General features: G+C 33.2%; 2 protein-coding genes across 3 annotated transcripts in view; one reads left to right on the top strand and one right to left on the bottom strand.

The window, feature by feature from the left end:
• Nucleotides 1-1,693: 1,693 nt before the first annotated feature.
• Nucleotides 1,694-6,429, bottom strand: LOC149906246 (GSK3B-interacting protein-like). 2 transcript variants are annotated; one of them, XM_090104896.1, is made up of 2 exons: nucleotides 6,254-6,429; nucleotides 1,694-3,181 (listed from the first exon to the last, which is right to left on the bottom strand). In XM_090104896.1, the coding sequence occupies exon 2, from the start codon at nucleotides 3,177-3,179 to the stop codon at nucleotides 2,814-2,816; it is 366 nt and encodes a 121-aa protein (XP_089961022.1). In that variant the 5' UTR covers nucleotides 3,180-3,181; nucleotides 6,254-6,429; the 3' UTR covers nucleotides 1,694-2,813. The 2 variants fall into 2 exon arrangements, with proteins under 2 accessions (XP_089961022.1, XP_089961021.1); XM_090104895.1 differs by having other exon boundaries at nucleotides 1,694-3,184; nucleotides 6,254-6,428.
• A 582-nt stretch (nucleotides 6,430-7,011) lies between these two features.
• Nucleotides 7,012-23,598, top strand: part of FoxK (forkhead box K) — a 58,921-nt gene continuing 42,334 nt past the window's right edge. Inside the window, exon 1 of the mRNA XM_090104245.1 lies at nucleotides 7,012-7,852. Coding sequence (XP_089960371.1) covers nucleotides 7,488-7,852 — 365 coding nt within the window. The 5' untranslated portion in view covers nucleotides 7,012-7,487. The remainder of the gene's footprint in view (nucleotides 7,853-23,598) is intronic.

Genomic DNA, 23,598 nt, shown 5'->3' with positions numbered 1-23,598 from the left:
TGATTTGGCATCAGGATGTCGTAAATTGTCTGTTTTGCAAGTACAAGAACATTTAGTTCGACATTTTCTAGGGCCAGCAGCGAGAACTACAGAAAATAACGTGCCTTTTAACTTTAAGACACGTTATGCCTTATACCTTTTATATGCATATATTCAGTCTCGCTATACTTATCCGCTATACATACATATTCAGATTTTTTTCTAACAAAATTTGTCTGACGAGAATTCTTAATTCAAGTTCTGAAAAATTCACTCTAAATGCAGAACACTGCTAGATTTTGATGCATTTCTATACAACGGACGCACACACCGGAATTAAAATTATGAATGGTCTTGTGCTGCAAAATCGATAGCGCAAGGGAGTTTTTTAACCTAAGTTTGTAACATAATTTTATTAGCTTCACTTGTAACCACAGAACAAGTAATAAATCTTGTAACTGATGCCTTTAGACTCGATTTTGACCCACTTTAAACGGAATTAAAAACATTTAATTCATACTTTGTACTGTACACCTATCAAGGATCGTTTTTTAACTACATTAATTTTTTAAATTTATATTATAACTGTCTGAATCTGATTTTTTAAGATAATACTGGCTGCATCCCGCGATTTCGTCCGCGTAAATGAGTTTTTCCTTTTAATCCTTACGCTCGTGTACAGTATAAAAAACCGGTCAAGTGAATGTCGGACTCGCGCACCGAGAGCTTTGAAGTTAGAACAAACATTTTATTTATCAACTATGCTGTAACTTTAAAATCACAGTTTAAAATGTTTATTTTTAGCAATTTTTCCTTGACCTTGCTTTTAAGCAAATTTCAAGACTCTGTGTTCATGGGAAGTACCCTGTAGGTTTTGATTCCCTATTTGTAAGGGAAAGTTGCGATTTTCAGAATATGCGGCTTTTATTGCTATTAATTATATTATAATATGTATTATGATTGCGTTGACATAGAACTTTGATTTTATTACAGTTTATACTATTATTATAGACCTGAGTTTCTGATGTGAATATATTATGAGTTAATATATTATGTAGACGTTCATGAGTAAAGTGGTTACAAGTTTAAAATTAATATAAAAAATGAAATGTGAAATGTGAAAAATGAAATCACGTTTTTTGAAGTTATTTTAAAGTCATTTTTTCCATGCTTAAAATATATACCTACTCCAATTATATTAATAATAGGTATAGATGTGTGAGGCACGCTGCTATTATTCAGATACTGAATTAAGAATCCGAATTCTGTCGATTTGGATATGTGTAGGCGTCGTCCACCATCCAGCGTGTCGCATCACTGCCGGCTACTATTCTTCGAGAGCGGCGTGAGGACACAGGCGGCAGACAGCGACTTTATTTTTATTTATCAAAATATTTACTTTATTTACCAAAATATCTGCTGACTTCTGGCTAATTCATTTATGTATTTTGACGATTCTGGAGTCTAGTTAGATAAATGTTTGAGTTTCTCACTTCAATGGAATTTCTTATAAAATTATATTTATTTCTTACTAGCATTCTGCTGCGGCTTTGTTTGTTGCTCGCAACGGAAAGTAGATAATTCGTAAACTATTTTAAATTTTTAATTAAATTATAATAATAGCATGAATTGGAATACATATAATGTATTCTCATTTAATATCAAGGACATACATAACGCCACTTATAAGATAGCAATTAAAATAAAACAACACTTACTGAATAATAATATGCTTTACTATCAAAACACGTGATATAAAGTGTACATAATTATTGTAACTACTCAGTCTGCTCTTAAGACTAGTGGATAGATATTGCACTAGAAGTGATACAATACATACATACATATATAATTTACAACCGCACGATAGTTTCATCGTAATTATTAAAGCAAGAAGATAGTTGAGATACAATAGCTTGAGATTTTTGGTACTACTTTAAGCTTTTGAAGATGTTTTATTAGTTTTACACAGTCTGCTGCTCGTTTTTTAACAAAGTAGAATATAAGCGGGTATATGCGGGTAATGTCACTTTGACAAGTTTAGTAGTCTTAAAATAAACGCACCAAAATAAACTTATTTTTTTTTTTGGATTATATTCCTTCTTGTATATTGTATACATGTCCAAATAATTGATACAGTATCTTATAAGCTCGTCTAAAATATTTGGATTTTCATAAAACTGTATTTATTTACCCTTTTTCCCTAATTCAATATGAATTAGAATGTACTTTTAGATTATTTTTAACACAAGGAGTCATAACTTAAAATCTTACATTATAGTAACTATTATAGTGATTGAATAAGTGTAATATTTTGAAGATTTTTTCTATATTTATTATTTACACATAGGATACTTTCTTGATAAGAATAAGATTTTACATAAACATAGAATACATATATGGGTAGGTACTATTTTACAACTTCAAATAAAATTTGTACGAAATCCGTCACCACAACAATACTATTCTATTAGAGCCAGTCTATTTAAACATTTATTTGAACTAACATATACAATCTACTGTTTTCAGGGAAGGAAGATTGTGGTGAGTCCTATAAAATTTAATTGATACATGGACCAAACGGCGGGTCCAAGCATTGCAATGCGTGCACTCTTTTTCTTTAAATTCTGGAAATCACCAAAAACGACTCTTCTATTTTGTATCAGATACAATTTGTTCATCAATCTTTATCCAAACGAGATAACATAATCTTATTTTTAAACGTATTCTCTAATCTGTTCATATAAGCTCACGTACATCAACACCTAAACATATGAAATAATCGACGAGAAATCCAATTGAGTCCTTATAATATAGGTTGAGCTGTAGGCCGTTCAACCTTCCGCCTTTCCTTCTTTCTTTGCTAAGTCTAGGAGCTTGTTCATGAGTTCACCACCAAATGATTCCCTGTACTTTTGGCTAATGCTGTTCAGCAGAGCGTACGGTGTTTCGTAATTCATATTTTCTATTGTTGATAAGCTGGTGTCGTCGTACATTCGACCGACCACCCTGAACCCGGCTGCGGACATTTCGATACAGTAATTTAGGTCTTCTAAAGTGGTCATGTTGATGAAGATGCGTTGGTTGGTGTTCTTGAGCGCGGAGGAGATGGCGGCGGCTTTCACGTGCTCTTTGATGTCGTTGATGGCGGCCTGTGCTTCGATCGGCCACGTTTCTTCGTCTAGCACTTGTTCTGACATTGCTTCTGAAACATGAATGGGTTATTTTCAAATGGCATTGGGTTCAGATTAAAGTAAAAACTTAAAGTAGTAGTAAAGTACTAGGTTATGTTGAATATAGTTGCAAATTGCAATATCCTGTTATCAAATAAAATGGACAACAGGATAAGTTTTGTAAGTTGGCAATGTGTGTGATGGTGTTTGTGTTTGTTGTGTTATAATATGATCATTTATTCATCAAGTCGAAAAACAATAGGCCTTTGTATTGTTAGGATATTGATTTTAATTGTATAATTATTTCAATTCAATGAACTTGGTTTTAGTCACAACCATACTAAGTACAGTACCATAAAATAAACTGAGAATTTCGATTTTTGATTCACAATGTAAACTTGGTTAGAATGAAAGGTTGGATAGTATAAAATCAATATATTATGACAGGCATAGATAAAAATATGAAGTAAATATCTACTAACTAAAAGGGGTGTGGCGTAATCAACGGACATATTATATACGGTAACGGCACGTAGAAGACGTTATGGCGGTTCTGAAAAATATTTTTTTTTGTATCCTAACTAGCTAAATGTCACCTGGTTCTCGAGAATATCGAATATAAAAAAATACACGCAGTACCGAAAAGGTTTACCTTTTCGGTACTGCGTGTATTTTATACATAACATAAAAAAATACACGCAGTACCGAAAAGGTTTACCTTTTCGGTACTGCGTGTATTTTTTAGGGATATTATTTGTTAGGGTTATTACTGAGACTTCGTTGTCTGTCTGTATGTCTATCTCCAGGCTGTATCTCATAAACCGTGATAGTTCTAAAGCTGAAATTTTCACAAATGATGTATTTCCGTTGCCCTTATAACAAGAAATTCTAAAAATTAAAAAAAAATTTATTTAGCGGGGTCCCCATAGTACGGAACCCTTCGTGCGTGAGTCCAACTCGCACTTGGCCGGTTTTTTTCTTAGTATTCTTGGATAGATTCGCTATCGAATATAAGACCATAACAAAACAATAATTTTAAGATGCACAGTCTCTTAAACAAACATGTAACTCGAATTTTATTTTTATTTTTTATTTTTATTGTTCCGAATCACAAAGGGAATAAAAACCGGGCAAAAGCGAGTCGGACTCGTGAACCGAAGGTTCCCTAAAAACTATTTTTAGGAGCAAGGTAGTCAAAACCCGTGGGTACTTCCCATGAACACAGTCTTGAAATTTGGTACAAAATAGCGTCTTATACCAAAGATATAGAAATACTTGCGAAAAACATAAATTTTCTATTAGATTATATAAAAAAAAAAAAAAATTTTTAAATATTAAACTTACAACCCTTTTACTCATGAACGCTTACATGTATTAAATTGATATTCATATGAAAAACTCAGACCTTTAAGCTGTAATAAAACCAAACTTCTATATCAATGCAATCAGAAGAAATAGCAATTAAAGCCGCATATACTGAAACTTGCAACTACTTGCAATTTGCAAGGGAATCAAAACCTATGAAGTACTTTCAGTGCGGACAGTCTTGCAATTTGGTAAAAAGCCTTGGTCAAGGTCTTATAGTACAGATAAAGGAAAATTGCTAAAAATATAAATTTTAAATTAACAACATACCTAATAAAAAATTGGTTTGTTCTGAGCCTCTGTGCGCGAGTTCGACTCGCACTTGGCCATTTTTTTTTTAAGTATTTGTTGTTAAAGCAGCAACAGAATACCTAAACTATAACTAACTGTAACACTGTAGGTATATTTTAACCAAATAAGTACTAAATGAAATAATATTGAAGCTTAATTTTTTTTATTACAAATTTTAAGCTATTGCATAGCTTCTATCGCGGGCCTTGAGCGCGGGGACCGAATCGAGAAATTCCGTAACGAAAAAACCTCACGCTCCCCACTCCGACGGACACGGAGGTGTGGCTTAAAGGCATGCTATGCAATAGCTTTACCGCAGCAGTCCCCGAGTTCCACACGTCTTATAGATCCCAAACTTTATCGGTTGTTCCTTTGTATATTTCTTCATCTAAATTCGATTATTCTAAATATTTTAATGACTAGTTACAGTTAAAATTGCTCACACTACTCAATATTGTAATGATTTTAAAAGAGCAACTATGGAATTTCTTTCGTTTCTTCTCCATAGATACTACTTTCAGAATCAAAGGTATTAAATGTTATGACAATTCAAAAGTGCTTCTAGAAGAAGTCTCATTGAATAAATAAAAAAACCCTATGAATAATTGTTGTGTACGAATCATGAATATTGTGAAGCGGGTCCATATTTTTTTTATATATATAAGGACATGCCATAAATCTACAGTTACTAATTAATATCAAGGATGTGAAGTAATCTCAACGGTTACTAAAACAATACTAAAAACTAATTTTGCTTTGCAGCTTCACCTGTATTGTTCATTACTGCTCTGCTTTTATGATAAATGGCCTGATAATCCAACACAGAAAGTATTAATTATTTTAAAATTTTTTAACGTGATAACGTTTTTAAAATCGTTTTAGTCGGGTGACATGTTCAGAAACTTGTGTCACACCAAAACCTCACGAGCGCGATCGCAGGTATAACGAGAGAGAGACGGACCGATCTCCCGTCTCATCTCGAGCGCTTGAGTTTGAGTTGAGCTCGAATGTTTGAGTTTGAGTTTGAGTTCACGTAAACATCTCGATCGTAAACCTACTTTACAAACAACAATTTTTTTTTAATTAAATATTTTAAATTGTGACCAGTAATTCTTTAAATAATACAGTTAGTTATAACAAAATAATAAATAATAATTTTGCAGTTTTATAATATTCAGTACAGATTCTTTCACCAATAGAAGAGTGGTTTATTACTTACTCAAACAGATTTTATTTTTTTGGTAAAGAATATGTTAAAACCTAAGAGGACTGGAGTCAGCTAGTAAGCCGTATAAACTTATTTATTTACTTGTATATTAATTATATGATAAAAATTAAAGAATGGCTTTAGGGAAAAAATGCATCTGATGAGAGGAGTTGAGAACTTGTGTTTATAAAGCGAATGTAATTTATGGATTTATATCGATAAATTATTAATATATTACCTGCTTAATCCAGGGGTTACCGTAAGATGAAATTTTCACTGTTGTTTATGTTATTGTTTAAATACACGCTCGCTATCTCTGTATAGCACAATAGGCTTGATAATCTTAATCCAAATATGTAAATAAATGATTAAATAAACAAACCGGACATCTTCAATGTACCTAATAAATTTCGTTGACGGATGTACTGGTGACAATCGGTTAATGACAGTTGACAATTCGAATTTTAATTTTTCCTATTGAATTGATACAACGGAAGCAAGGGAATTAATTTTTTAAAATCGGAATATATTTAATATTCCGATTCACATTCGAATAGCACAGCGTTAAATAAATATAAATATTATTAATATATTCTATAGAAATAATAAACGTGAACTTGTAAAATTAAAAGCAAGTACAGCTATATGTCGATTAAAAGTTAAAGAAAAAAAATACACGAACGATAATTAATAATTAGTGATGATTAAGCTCAAAATCCGTTATATAATGATTTTAAGATTCCTAATGTTAAAAGAATTCTCGCTAAAGCCTTAGCTAAAGCGAATGATACAGATTACATTTTTTATTTTTTTATCATGGGTCTGCCCGAGCGGATCCAGTACCAGGGCCAATTGTTAAACAAAACCTTATCATATTTATTTTGTTCTAATATTAAATAAAATGAGACTATTTGGACTGGAAATTAATTTAAATATATTTAAAACATTTCATATTTACGAATGTAAACATACAAGTTTACGTGCAACGGAACGCCAAAAAATCGCTTGTTTATTGGGAATAGATGGCGCTCTAAACTTGTAAACTGCGTATGGCGAATTGACGTTTTTGGTTATTTTTGTTCTTGCCTCGTGTTTACTTTAGTGTCTAATTTCGGTCATATTGCAAAAATTTAGTTGTGCAATAAACGAATCGATAATATTTCGGTGTAGGACTATTCCGCGATACAGACTACAGTGTAATATCGATCCATGCTTCCGGACTAGATATATGTATACAGTTTTATCACGTGGTGGTGTGATTTATATAATTCTTGTTTACCGCACAACTGGAAACTTTGCGCATGTGCGTCCCTTCAGTAACCTCAAATAGTAGACAGAACACGGATTCGGCAGGTTCCGGATATCCGGGTCGCGGTACGGCAGTTTCGGGTCTGTGAATTCTGTGATGTGCTATCGCGGCGAGGGTTCGCGCCCCGCGTGTGGACGTTGGTGATATAGGACGCACGCCTGACATGGCTCAGACTCAGATATCGCGGAGCTCCGAGAGTGATGCATGGGCGCTCCTCTCGCTCAAGTCGGCGCCGCCTTCGCCGTCGAAGGTGCAGTGGGCGCAGGAGCCGGCTCCGATAGCGATCGCGCGTCTCGATGGTCGCGACTTCGAGTACCTCATACGCCAGAAGAAAGTGGTTATCGGCCGGAACTCGAGCCGGGGGCAGGTCGATGTGAACATGGGACATTCGAGTTTTATATCTCGCCGTCACTTGGAACTGTTTTACGACCACCCCGAGTTCTACTTGACGTGTAACAGCAAGAATGGCGTGCTCGTGGACGGGGTGTTCCAACGCAAGGGAGCGGCCGCGATGTTGCTGCCAAAAAGGTCAGTACACTTTAGATAAGCCAGAGGTCGCGATTACGCATTATTTATTAGCATTGTTTGTAAACAATGTGTTTTTGTTTATGTACCCACCTGACGTTTTTTTTTTTATTATGTTTACACAAGTGCATTTGTTTAACTAAATGTCAAATGTATGGTTAATCTAATTAATATTCAATTCATTGCCATAATATGTAGTGTTTGCATTTTATCAGTTATTTTTGTAGCAGAGGTGATATTAATTGAAAGAATGTTTTAATTTTCTTATCTATGTCAGAAATTATTTGTCTATAATTATAATAACATACAATTATATAAAGAATGTTATTTATTTTAATCTAAGACTTTTTTATCAATGTCATCAATTGAATGCATGTTATAAGAACAATTTAATTATGGTTATTGTTGTTGCGCAGCATGCTTGCTTATAAATCTGCCTGCGATCGTTAAAAGAAATATACATAATATGTTTTTAATTGTCTTAAAGAACTGGTGCAGTTATACTACTTTCATGATGCATTTTAATACAGAAAATAATTTCCTTATCTATAATCATATGAGTATTCCGATATTCTCATTTGTAATGAATAATCTTACAAAATGTTCAATCGCTATGGACAAAGTAAAGAAAACCAAGAAATAAGAAAGAAACAAGGAAAATATGTTTTCATTTCAACTTAAGTCATAAATATTACATACTAGCTGCTCCGCGTGGTTTCACCCCCGTGGCTCCACTCCTGTTGGACGTAGCATGATGGTCTTTAGCCTATAGCCTTCCTAGATAAATGAGCTATCTAACACTGAAAGAATTTTTTAATTCGGACCAGTAGCTCCCGAGATTAGCGCGTTCAAACAAACAAACAAACCCATCAGCTTTATAATATTAGTATAGATTTGGTAGAATAGCGATACATTTCAATCAATGTATTTTGTAAAAATGTTTCATCCTAGGCCCTTTTATTGCTATTCTATGAATTGATTTGTTATCTAGGTCAGAGAAGAACACAATTAGATTACATTGTTGATAGAATCTACATAATGTACCTTCACTAATATAGAACTACCTTCGCTGTTATACAATTTTGAATCTTTTTTAATCTCCTCTAAACATTTTTTTATTTTAAGTAACGAAATGAGATAAAATTGTGAGATGAATATTATTTAATAATAACACAGTTGGAATTGAAAAAATATTCCTGTTTAATACAGTGCAACCTTAATATAACGTACCTCAATATAACGATTTCCTCGATTTAACAAATTTTTCGTAATCCCCTTGAATTGTCCATAAGATTCAATACAAAATATCCCTTTACATTACGAACATTTTTTGCGAACAACCTCTTTATAACGAATTTTTAACTATCAAGAAAAGTATAAATACCTCTAATTAACGAATTTCGTCAACCCAAAACCTTTATATAAAGTTCCAACCAATGTAATGATTCTTAATCTCATAGTATGTGATTCATGTCGCGACAAGTTTCGATGTGCTTTTGCTCGTAAAACGATCATTTTTTGTTTAATTTAAATTGGAAAGTAATGTAAACACTGCTGCTCGTCACTATTGTTAAAAATTCAAGTTGAAATGGATCAGAAACGTAAAAGACCTCTTTATAACGAATTTTAGACCAACCTAACCTCAACATAACGAACCTCAGTTCAACGAATTACTTGATATAACGAATATTTATTTGTTCCCTTCAGATTTGTTATATCGAGGTTGCACTGTATTTATAAAATAGTATTTTATAAACACATTGCTTTTGAATATGCTCATAAATAGTTCAATAATGCCAATGCAACCAAGTTATGTTTACAATTTACGATAAACAACAGAAAATAATATAATACTTAGTATGATTAGATTTACTCTGCAGTTTCATTTGATTTATAAAGATTTTTTTATTTATTTTATTTATTTATTTAGATATCAAAATAGTCCGCTAATAAAATAAACAATTTATTAATAGTCAATGAAGGTAATTAATAACCTTCTACACACATTAAGACAATAATAATCATAGTTTTAATAAAGTAAAAGTCTTATAATTTCTGTGCTAAATGTTGATAAGAAATGCTGTACTATGTGTTGAGTTTGTACAAATGACGCAATATCCAGGTAATAGGTGAGTCGCTTGTAATATAGCATAGACGTGTGTGTGTGTGTATCAATAGTATCATATTTTGATTGTGATGACTTGTAGTTTTTTATTATTTTTTATGAATCATCATATCTTTGCCGATATTGATTTATATTTATTATTATTGATTTCTTTTATGACATGATTGTGGTTTTCTTATGTTTTAGTTTAACTTCATTTCATTTAGTTCATAACTAGTAATTAATAGTGCATAAATTAAGCATAAATCTTAAATAGAATATGAAATGGAAGCAACTAAGCTGTCTAATATGTAATTTATAGTTATTTTTATTTATTTATTTAATCATTTATTGTACCACACCATTTAATATTACAATGTACAGTATAATATATATCTGTTTGGATGCGAAGTACAAAAAGAGACCTAGTTAATAATGCTTTATTCCTGATTGTATGAATGTCTTAAAACAACAATGAACGTATAACTAATTAATTTTATTTAAATTCACCGTGAAGTCTGGATCTGTGTATTTTTAATCAATTGTTTGTTTATATGGGCTTATCCTTGTTGGTCATATCCTTTTCCTTAACAAAGAAGTTAATTATATCGGGAATAGTTGCACCAATTTAAATGATCCTTGACAAAATTAATAAATTACTCTTAAGATTGCATATCCATTGGTTTATGATGCAATTTTGTATATTTATGTGCAAATTTTATGCCTTTAGAAATCATCATAAATTATGTGTTCCTCATTTCAAATGTTGTTCAGTTTTACTCTGTATTAAAAAACACTAAGGTCGTTTTCGGCAACACACCTAATCTAAATGTAACATTAACACAATTTACCTGAAGATATACCCTTTATGAATAATTGTCTAAATCTGATAGTGTTATCATTCTGGGTCATTCAACTATTGGTCTAGCCATTCTCAATACAAGGTTACACAAATGCTTTAACAAAAAACCACCTTATTTATATTAGATACGATTTATTTTTGGTTAGCAAAGATGTTTGTGGGAAAATAGTATATGATGCGACAATGCGTCGCCTTCGTGTTTGCATGGTATGGGATATGGAAGACGGGAAGTGGTTTCTGTTTGTTGATAGGATTTTAAGGAAGATGCTTTGTATTTGCCTGTTTTCGTCTTTGTCCAAGATATGATAGAGGCTCTTGAAACTTGGTGATATATGGTAGTTTCGAATGTAGCACCTTTAACCTAACCTGTCGGAAACCATTTGAATTATTTCATTCGTATTAAGTAGCTTTGTATAATTCGTGGATATATTCGTGGTATAAAATGCCCCTATTTGTTTCTTGGTCTATTTAATATACTAATTTCTAGTGTATAATATATATATATATAATATATATAATAGCCAATGGGAGATCAGCATGCTTCTGAACAAATAAGATACATCATTTAGGTTGTGACGTTTCTCGTTGCTAATGTTAGATGTGTCGTGTGTGAGGTCTCTGTATCATGTTTGAGACAAGAATGCAGGATTTTTGGTGAATGGTAATGCAACTGGTGATTCACTCATTAATTGATTCCTGGTGAATCTCAATGACTAAAGTGATGACGTAATTATTTTATTATTTGTGAAAAAATGCGTACGTTCTGCTATTTCCCACATGATTAGTATCGTGTATCCAAATTCTTTGTTTGTACTCACTTCACGTCTGTAAAACATTCTTTTTGCCTCGGTGATTGGTCAATGATTATTGTTATTAAAATACAAAGTGTACATTGTACATAACAGAACAAGATTCATCATTTACAATGTTTTAACTACGACCTTCAATCGTTATTATAGAAAACACTAACCATAGATCGTATGGTACATTTTTCACAGTCGAATCTAGGTCATTTGTATTTACTTGTAGACGTACCAATATACCTACGTTTCAATGAGATCTCATCAATTGAGCCGTGACAGTCGCCATTCGCCTGGTATCAGCCATGTATCGTGTGCAGTAGTTTATCGTTGACATGTAAACAATCGACTCACGATATTTTTACCGGCGTGCCGTCGTCATCGCCGCGTGTGAACCGGTTGTTAACGTTGCGCTAGGCGTGATTGATTTAAGAGTTATCTTTGATTTGTGTGGCTTGCTCTGGTTGTTACTTATGAATCAACGGAAGGGGTTAGGTTATAGGTACCTAATGATTGTTTATCTGTTCCAGCATTAAACTTCTAAATTGTGTGCTTGGAAAGTGTAGCAAGCGTCTAGGTCATTCACATGTTAAAATGATTTTACACAAATTAAAATTGATTTTTTTGCGCCTTTGTTTTTACAATATTATGCGCCATACCAATCGATAAACAATTTTTTATAATATTTATCACATTACATACATAACGAAATGTCTCATTTGATATTCCCTAAACATTACCGTTTTAGTCTGTTGTTTTCAGTACTTAATTAGAATCTACGCATTAATATCGCAGTATTAGATATAGTTTTCATATCGATTACACATTTTCCTCATGCGCGATTTGTCACCATTCTGTGCAAAGTACAAGCGATATGAACGACGCTGTTATGTTTACATCGGCTGCACTCGGCTGTGGTTCCCACGTGCTAATATGTAGGTAGGAGGATGTCCGGTGCAACGAGACGTTGCAGAAAATGTGTCATTGGAAGAAGGGAAGAATTATACTGATGGGAGGAAAGAAAAACAATAAAAAGACCAAAAAATAATATACCAAATGTACAAAACACGGTTATGCTTTACTTATCACTTCTGTATATTATAGGTTATTGCTCCAAAATGTAAATTGGTTGAGGTAAATTTATAAAAAAATAATTATAAGTAACTATTTTTTGAATTCGCCTTTGTTATTTTCTAACATACATAAAATTTCCCTTCACACTCAAAGCTGAGTGAATTCTTTTTATGTTTAATTTCTTTCATCCTAAATTGTACCAAAATCCATTAATATCTTATAATATACAGTGCTCAATTTTACAATACATGTATTGGTTCGAATAAACCAAGTCGTAGTATAGAATGCTTACTGCAAATACAATTTATCGACGTGTTCACACGTCGGGCGCTGTTGGGCGCAGAATCGAATGCGTACACATGGGTGTATTTCTAAAAGGATATTTCATTCCGTATTATTATTGTAGTTTTCTAGGTTGAAAGAATAGTACATGGTAAAAGGTGGATATATTTGGTTGTTTTTAGCATTCAAATCAAAGTCGAAATATTTATGCACTCTAATAACATTTATAAAAGAGCTTTTGAATGGTCATATTACTTCAAAAATAAATTTAATCAACTGGAATTTGCTATACTTTATAGAATTTCTAATACATAAATGATAAGTTTTGTAATTTTTGCCAGATTGTGTGCATTCGATGTGTGTTTTATTAACTGAGGAACCTCAGTAAGGCATTTCCAAAAATTGATGGTAAAGAACATGTTTATGAGTTTATTAGATTCTAAGTCTCATTAATATGATTTCGTCTTGTACTACAAGGTACTCATTAGCCGCCTGCCCTGTCTCCGCCCGGGTTGAACAGGAAAAAAATAACCTGGCCAATATCTCAAAAGTAATTAAGGTCTGTTCTTGCGAAATAATTTTCCAAACAGTTCAATTGTTTCGCAGCTTATTTAGCGAACAAAAAAAGCAAAAACATTCACCTTATATTAGTATTAGATGTATTCCTTACTGTCTTATCAGCGTAAGGTTGTTCCCAGTTTTTGTGGCGCATGCGTACCACAGCAGCAAGTGCATACAACTAGTAGGTGCATACAACATAACATGCGTCGTGTGCGCACCGGCCTTGTACGACATATGCATTATGCTCTCACGTGCATAGAGTGGCGACAAGCCTATTTTGGCGATTGCCAATAGTTGGTACTGATGCCCAGTTTTGTTTGGTTTTGTATGCTACTTACTACTTAGTGTCCTATTCCTTTGCTGGGATGAATGCATTTTGGTCAGTTTCACTGATAGATGAGATTTGTTCATGATTATTAGATGAATCTGGGTAACGGAAACTTTTAAAGTTTGGCTTTAACCGACTATCAGTCCTGTCATCGTCATCATCTAATACCTCCCAACAAATAACTGAGGCAGAGTGAAAAATCAACCTGTTATCGTATGCAGTACACTGTACAGCATATGAAATATTCATATAGAATAATATGCGCATGAAACACCTCGCGAATCTTCCTTCTTTTCGACATGTGATCGTCACCTTTGGTTCCATAGTCCATTCCCTGTTACAATTAACACATTATGTACTTTCCTATGATGTTACTGCGGCCTTCACAAGCTGTTTATTTACATGCAGCGTTACGTGTGCTGCGTGTGCGCAGATCGGGGTATTACACGGATATCTCGTAAGACTATGACGGACCGTTGTCTATTTATAGACGTTACTAGTTAAAGCACGTGACTTCGAGCGCGTTATTCTTTTTGATCTGTATCTAATTATTTATAGAGAGTTAAAAGAAAAGTAATGTGCCAGATATGTGATAATACTATGTTGATATAAGCCCAGCGGGTGAAGAGTATAGCCGGAACAAACCTAAATTATGATAAATTGCTATCCCACACAAGTAGAATATGCCTTCTATTTAGGCTTCATACATATTTTATATGCTTGTGTGGGTCTGTTTCTACAAAATCTAATTTTTAAAGTGTTATATTACCATCGACAAAGCAGATAAACCAATAGCAAAGTAAATCGATCGCTTTATATTCAAGTTATAAGAATTTATACTTGAAATTACTTGGAATCGTCTTGCGCCAATATTGGACGCATAGTTAGTCGCGAGGTGAATCATAGACTTTCACTGTATCATTAAATTAAGGCTTCTATTATTATAGTTTACTTGTATGGTACGTTGGTATCAATTCCTTGGAAATAGACGAGGTAGTTATTGTAATAGCAAATTTGGTCTATGAGTCCTTACAATGTTTTGTGTGTGTTCGTATGCATATCGATTCGTGCCACCCATAGCTGAGACGTTGCTTCCTTCCTGTTTATTAAATGGTGTACTTCCCTATGCTTTACATGTTGGCAATTTACAGTAATTATCATCATTCATCACATACACAATAATCTTTCATTCGTTTTATCGAATATTTGACAGCTACGCTGGCGTTCTGCGCTAAAGCGACAGACGTATTTTTCCAGACCTTTGTACTTATAAAATGTGCACGTCACACTTCCAAGGAAACGCCTGTATCTGCCCACTTGGTAGCAGCGATCAATAACGATCTACTTGAGAACGTATTGGTTGGTATTAATAAAGGCCGTATCGATATTGTGTCGCATTTAACCTATAAACTCTGCTGTAAGGCTTACTCGCAACTGTAGGTATGTTTACAAGCGGCGAGTGTTTGTGCGTCTGTATGTTATGTAAGTTGGAAATATACGGGGCGATAGTGTGTGGGGTAACGTCGCGGACGTTGTGCGTGGGAGAGAGAATGTGTTGGTAGTTCTTGTAACTGTAAAGTTATCTCGGGCTGCACAAGATTTTTCTTTTCACGACTTTTTTAAAGATAAAGGTACATAGTTAATCCATAGGTCGTAGGTATGTTATAGAAAGTATTGAGCCGCTTCAACCTAACGAATAAATGAGTTGTGAAATGTATCGTAGCGTAAAATTATTGTAATTTTATTTACAAAGTAGTGAACCAATTAATCGTAAAATACATATAACGCAACATGCTTATAAATCGAAGCTAAAGTTGCAAATTAGTGCATCGATTAATCGATACTCGAGTTATTATTGTCAGTTAATCGATTTTCACTAAGTACTTGTATAAATAACATATACATGAACCGGATATACGGTATTCAATGGCGGGCGCGTCTAGATTCGCGAATACAACGCCTCGTTATCACTAATTGTACGCATGCACGTAAAACTTGATAAGATGAGGCGACACGTTGATGACGCGTGGTGACGCCCCGCAAACAGTGCGGTGACTGCGTGACTTGCGACGGTGGGGATTAGGGTTTGTTAGTATGTATTTAGTTTTAAATTTGTATCCAGTTATAGGTATAGGTGTACATTTATTGGTGCATTGAGAAAGGGGCTACATTTTTTTATTTAAAGTGCTTTATCGCATTGCGATAATATCGCTCTGTTGAAGCATAATACAATAACATTCACACACTGATATTCACACATGATTCACAATTTTCTTAATCCTATTTCCGTGATCTTGAGAAAGCCAAGATGCTGTTCACCAACCCGACATTGTAAGATTTGACTAAGTTTTTTTTTATAGATAAAAATGGTACATATTTATAAGACTTGTTTTTGAATTGTCACCTTTGGATACAAATGTTTTATGTTATTTCGAGAAAATTATCGAAAAAGTTATATTTTATTTAAATGAGATAACATCATGACTTGTTCTTTTAAATTGAAATTAGCAAAACGAATTAAATATGTAATATTTGTTTATAAGATTTTATCAATTCACACATCCTTAATCTTATGTGAATATTATACAATCACATTTTTATTCTTTATATTTTAAACGGATTAAAAATGCATTTTTTACTATAATATATTGCTCAGTCTATTGTCCGTGAGCATATTTGCAAAAAATTATGAAATACTAGCGGTCCGCCCCAGCTTCGCCCGTGGTACATATTTCGCAATAAAAAGTAGCCTATGTTCTTTCTCAGGGTCTAAAGATTATCTGTGCCAAATTTCATCAAAAGTTTATGCGTGAAAAGTGAAAACCATACTTACATACATAATTAGAAACTTTTCCTCTTTATAATATTAGTATAGATAAGCACAATTATTTATTTTCTAACATTTTTAATGACCAATTATTTTGTATCCATAAAAGAAACGTGTCTTTTTATCAGCCAGTATTTCAAACTAGACGATTAATTTTCCATAAGTTTATCGTCAAAAATCAACCAAACCAAAGTATTATTGTGGATTTACATTGTTTTAAATTAATGTTAGTAACATTACTTAGTGTACAAGCGGTTCGTAACGAAATATTCGCGTGTGTGTACACCGTGCGACCGACATGTCTCGTCGCTGTGTTGTGACGAGTGTTGCGTAACCGGTGCAATGGTAAACAACGGTCAATTTAGTGATTTGTTATGTATGTAGTTGTGTGGTGATGGTGATATTGTGGTGGATTCAGGGATATGGTGAACGAATGTAGGATTGAATGTAGCTGCATAAAAATCTCAATTGCTGTTCGTTTGTTTTGCGAAAACTCGAGACTGTCTTAACTGATTTAGCTGACAGGCTTTAAAACACCATGAAATTATTGTATAGTCACCGAATCTGGATAATTGTCACTGGATCAACAAAAAAAGTTCCGATTATTTTCGGTTGTGTTATTTAAATTCACTATAGGCAAGTAACAAGTCTTTGGAATAAATTTATATGACCTATGACAATCAGTCAAGGCGTAATGTTTCTTGTAAATTTTCGAATGGAAAATAAATCAATTTGTTTTAGCATTTTGTGACAATGGTAGGTAGGCATAGGTTAGTAATGTTGTTCGATTTGTGGTTGATTTTGTATATTTTAATCACATGTTTGCATTATAATAAGTACTATAAATAATTGAAGTTTGAAGGTTTTTATAGGCAACGTTTGTTTATTATTTGTGCAAGAATTCAATTTATATACAGCCACCGCTAATGGGATTCGAACTTAAGGCTGCAGTCTAGCAAAATTGCGTTTTCAACAAGTTATTTGACAATTTTTTCCCGGCTAATGAAATGATAAACTGAATTTTTTTTTCTTGTTTATCAATTAGTGTTATATACGCAATGCGCGTGAATTTTTTCACATTTATAAAGTTACTTTATGTTACCTTAATCAGGCCTTCAAGATAAGTCTCTTTCCCCCAAAGACATTTCGAGCTAAGTTTGTGCACTCACTACGTTGCAACCGATTACAATTTACACAATCTGATCAGCGCATTATTATCCTTATATAGTCGTTATTAAAAACTGCTGAATACAATTGCCGAAAAACTTATGATTTTCCTAATTAGAACGTTATAAATTCATTAAATTTCCCATTTTTTGCCTTACAAAATCTATTGATAAATACTGCTAAAAGTTATTTTTTCCATTAATTTATTCGAGTTGGTTGAAGACCAATGAGTATTAATCCTTTAAAAAAATTTTTTTTTGAATTTTGATAATTCTTTAAATTTTAAAAACATATTTTAAATAGCTAGGAAAAATCCTAGCGAATTTCTTCAGTCGCGCTCCTTGGGCCGGAGCGTTCTGACGTGTGCTCTACGCTCGATTTTCCTTCATACCGAAGTGACAGTTGCTCTACTTCAATAAATTTAATATTTTTGTTAATTGATTATTTTTATCTTAGTTTTGTGCAAATATTCGTATTTTTAAACATTTGATTTCGATATGGAAAATAGACGAAAAAAATACGCGTGTAAAGTCTAATAGAAAAAAAATTATCTTCGAACATAAAGTTAATGAAACCAAATAGATTGCAAAGGTAATTGGCAACAATTTCTTTATTTTACGGGGTGTCAGTAAAGGGATGTATATTTCTTTAAAACTAAAGTAAGCTCATAAATTTTCTTATAATATATTTTTTTTTGAAGTTCCAAAAATGTTTATTTTTCGTTTGAGAAATACGAAATATAATATAAACTTGTATTGAGAACTTGAACTTCCCAAGTTCATCCGGGGAAATCCCCATACGGGGAAAATGATTTGTTTACTCCAAAATTATATGCCGAGGTGTTTTAATTTTTTCTTCTAGTCATTTTCAACGTAGCGGCATGTTGTTTGATTATTAATTTTGTAACTTAAATACAGGATGTTGTTTTTATATTCTGATCTTACAGACGCGCTGACAAATTTAGTCCGCCATTTCTAGTTTAGTCCACCAACTCTAAGTACCAATATTAAAACGAATGGATTATCATCACATCATCAAAACTCAGATGTAATGGAAGTAGGGCATGCAGAACCGATTCCGGTTCCAAGTTTCTGAAACCCGGTTCCAAATCGACCTCAGAACCGGGTAGAACCGGGTTACCCGGTTCTTTTATAATACCTCGGAAAAAAATACGAAATTAAACAAAAGTAACTGAAAGTACCTGATGGGCCTTTTATTTTACGCGGCTTGTGTCTTATTTTATTAAATTAATAAAGAAACAAAATTTCAATACTTCTCTTTATTTATCAAAGTACCTTGTTATCATAATATCACATATAAACTTAAACCTTATTCACTGTAAAGCAAAAAACCAGCCAAGTGCAAGTCGGACTCGCGCTCCGAACAAACCTATTTTTAATAATGTTGTAACTTTAAAATTTATGTTTCTAGCAATTTTTCCTTTATCTGTGTTATAAGACGTTACTGTTACCAAATTTCATGAGAAGTACCCTGTAGGTTTTGAGTCCCATGCGAATGTCGAAATATGCGAAAATTTTCAGCATTTACGGCTGTATCTTTTGATGCGTTGGCTTGTGAGTTTGACTTTTTCACAGCATCAAGGGACCGAAGACTTGAGTATTCGATATAAATTTCAGATTGATACCAAAAACAAAAACATGACTGGATCATTATATGAAACAATAAAATCAACAGCTTTTCAAATTCACGACAAATCTAATAAAAATATTTCAGGAGCCTAATTTTTGTGATTTTCGAAGCCTATTTTTTGGTAATACAACCGTAGGAAACTTATATCTAGCATCTAAGGTTAGACAACCAATCATAGCCACGCTTGAGGCGTGGCACGAAAATTCGCGATGCACGTGAGTCTGACGTTGCCAGATAGAATAAATTTGTTAAAATAATGCAGCAAAATATAAATAAAACTTTATATTTTAATATTTTGGTCGGAACCGGGAGAACCGGGTTTCATACTATTCAGACCCGGTTCTCAAGATCATCAAAAAACCCGGGTTTACCCGGGTTTTTCGGAACCGGGTAAACCCGGGTGCATGCCCTAAATGGAAGATCACAATAACATAGAAAATTCAGTGGGTGTTGAGAACTAAACAAACACAAGTAACAGAGACGCGAAGAATAAAAAAAGAGGACGAAAACGATAATTCGTTGATGCTTTCCCTTTTCGACGTATTGTTAGGGTACATCACCAATCTGCAAAAAACAAAACTGATGATTCCCAATTGCTGATTAAAAATGAAAAACAAATAATCGACAACAGTGGTGAAAATTTGCTGATCACAATGAAACATCCTTCAGTGGTAGCAGATTTACTCATTTAAAATGTATCGGTGAACAGCGTAAAGGAGAGGAGGACAGGAAAACATTATGAATGTGGATGGTGGATTGTATACAGGGTGTAATCGTTAAGTATGTGCAGGCGATTATGACGTTATTATTGCAGGTATCAAAAAACTTAAAACTGATATCGAATTTACTTTACCTAATGAGCAAAATGACAATAATAACTTTTTAAAAGTATAACGAGAAATATCTAAAAAATTTACTTTATACACTCCCATATCAAAAAGGGAAAATGGGACTAGTAGAAGTTAAATGTCTAATTCCGGCAAAAGCATGAATGCGGAAGATGCGGTTAAAAATAAAAAAAATAATATTTGAAATACAATGCAAAAAATAACACTTTTGAAATACAAATAAGCAGACTTCTGCTTCTGCAACTAAACGTTGCAGAAGCAGAAGTCTGCTTATTTGCTGTTTGGACTGGAGTGAATCATTCGTTAAAAATAGAATATATAAAAAATTATGTAACGTTTAGGAGAAATAAAATGATGGACCATTATCAAGATTTTACATAAATTGCCTACTGTCAGAATTGATTGATTCGAGACTTCAGCATTCGATGCCCATCAAGGACCCATCCTATATTATTCAAGCGATTGAAAAAAAAGAGATAAATCCAGTGCGACCGATAAAGCATCAGAATGCTAGCAAAAGATTTATTAGGTTTATCAATATAAATCTATATATTATACATAATATAATAAATCTGTAGAAGACGCGAAGACCGACATCCGCGCGGACGGAGTCGCGGGCGGAAAATAGTCAGAAATAAATATCTTTTGTTTTCATTTGCGTATTTTTCTATTTTATAATTTTTTAACACAAACATTACATTTCTTTTATTATATACAAAATTGGTTTATCCGTTTTATTAGTTAAACTGAACAACTTTCACTAAGAAACTTAGGTCGAAAAAAATGTATAGAGTATTTTTTCATTTTGTATGGAAAGCTTATTTTTTTTTTATATTTCGTCCAAATTTCTTTGTAAAAAATGATCAGTTATATAGACATGAAGTTGAAGATATCAATAGAAAGTATTCGCAAATTTTGTGTACTGATAAAAAAAAATCACCCGGTGTAATTTTCACGAAAATTGTTTCAAATTGTCATTTTTGGTACTTATTACGAATATTAAATTATGCATACGAATGATTTAATTTTTAAAAATTAAGTGGAGCAACTTTCCCTTAGTACATTTGTATTATTTACATATAGGATGACAGGATGCATTTGTTTGCACTACTAGACCAAGCCCTTAACAATTATTGCGAAATATTCCTCCTTACTGAATGTAAATCTATTATGTACACTTCAAATCTTCAAAACGTAAAGTGTAGCTAATTTAATCGCATCACGACATGAACGCTAAAATGATATCTAGGTACATATTTTTAGGACAGTTTGCGATGCGGCGCCAGACGGTTCATCTTGCCCAGACTCGACAAACATCGTCATTGTCTCACGGCTGTAGGTGCAACGATGTTTTAACTCGCTCGTATTAGCTTCACTGTATGTTTGTAGATAACCAACTCTAGACTCGATTTTGACCTACTTTAAACGGATTTAATCCAAACTTTGTATACTTATCAAGACTGGGTGAAAATATAATAATTTCATGTTTTGAAGCGTGTTCTTTTAGTTTTTTTTTTAAGTTATATTTATTGTTATCTAGGCCACTGCTTTCTGTATTGTTACTGGTTATGTGGGATATGTTTCTTTGATGGGAAAATATGCAGTGGAAATGGGAATTTTGGTAGGTTTTCAAATTTGAGGGTAGTTTTTGTCGTTGTTTCGTATGGAAGTTTTTGGGTTGGCTTAGTTTTTAGGTTATTGTCGTGAACACTAGTAGTTGTAAGACATCCTAAAGGTATTGGTAAATCAGTCAGTTTGATCTAGATTCTCATACGGGTTTATTTACATAATATAGTAGGTACATAGTTCAGATATTTTAGTATATAAAAATGTAAGCCTATGTACCTACTGTTCCAACCGTTGTTGACTGTATGGCGGACGGCCAAATGTTCGGATGTTTTAAAGGACATTAGGCGCATGTAGGATCGCATTGCTATTAATACTGTCTGCACTAACTGTATCGTTTTATGTTTACCTACTCGAGGGGGCTTAGAGAATACACAATATATATATATATTTGTTATAGAAAATCGTCCAAGTAAGATTGTTTTGAGAGAGGGTGACTCATTATCTTTTACTTCTTGTTTCATAGTAACATAGAAAGCTTATAGGTTCCGTTTGTTATTATTAAATAAATTGTTTCTAAAAGGTCACAATGCTCTTTCCTTTCTCCAATGTTATCTACGGTGCCTATGTCTAGAAATTGTTTTGAATCCTGAATTAAAAGACACAAGAAATCCTTTAAAGGTGTAAAATGTAGGTATAAAGTAAACTATTTCGTACTAAACTATAATGATTAAACACACCTCAAGGACTATTTCGAAATGCTATATATAAAGTATAAATGAGTCATTGTGTTACGGATCCTGTCGTATGGTTAGGGAGCCAGGTGCAAATTTGGTTAACTATTTCCTCTCAAGAGATAATTCGTCAGATGCATGAGAGTATAGTATTATAAAGCCTCGTGAACGTCAGCTGGCGCTCGGTTGGGGGGGTGAGCGGTTGTAGCCTCCCACGCACATAGGAAAAAAAATACATTCATTCATTCATTTCCTCTCAGCTAAAAATTTGTCAAATTGTAGCTAACCCAATATCTCAACGAAAAAAAATAGTCAGCTGGTTACAACATGGTGTATTATACGTCAGCTGGTGTCATGAAACATGAAAGTTAAATTTAAAGAAAAATTTATTTTCCGTTATTTCCTCTCAAACAAAAATTTACCTGATGATAGCTTATATGTAACTGTGGATAAATATATATGTCAGCTGGCTGTATCTTGGTGGAAAAACCGTCAGCTGATACGGGAGGCTACAACCGCTCTTCCCCCCAACCGAGCTCCAGCTGACGTTCACGAGGCTTCATAATACTATACTTTGATGCATTTTACTAATTACCGCTTGAGAGGAACTTGGTCATAAAATCTGCTGCTGGCTCCCGGACCAGTACTATGCGATGATGTCAATATCGCAGACGTTGGCTTATATGTAGTGGTGACTATTATTACTTAGTGTATATCTAAAATATATGGATTTATTGGGAGTTGAAGATCTTTCGATATTGAGGATATGAAAATGGAATGGTACCTACTGAATTTGTAATTCCAACATTAAAATTTAAAATAATGTCTGACGAAGTGTGGTCTAATACATATATAAAATAACCTCAATGAACATGAAATATGAAAAGTAAGACTTGGTTTCTTTATAAGTACTTTCTTTCAACAGAGGAAATTTATGTCGCTACCT

The sequence above is a fragment of the Colias eurytheme genome, chromosome 8 (assembly GCF_061535395.1).
Source record: "Colias eurytheme isolate Ceu_HAF_F1 chromosome 8, ilColEury1 Martin Lab GWU primary, whole genome shotgun sequence".
In the NCBI taxonomy this organism is placed as follows: domain Eukaryota; kingdom Metazoa; phylum Arthropoda; class Insecta; order Lepidoptera; family Pieridae; genus Colias; species Colias eurytheme.
This window is presented reverse-complemented; position numbering and strand designations above follow the sequence as displayed.

Coding starts and splice junctions, on each gene's coding strand:
- LOC149906246 (XM_090104896.1), bottom strand. CDS start 3,179: ATGTCAGAACAAGTGCTAGACGAAGAAACGTGGCCGATCGAAGCACAG.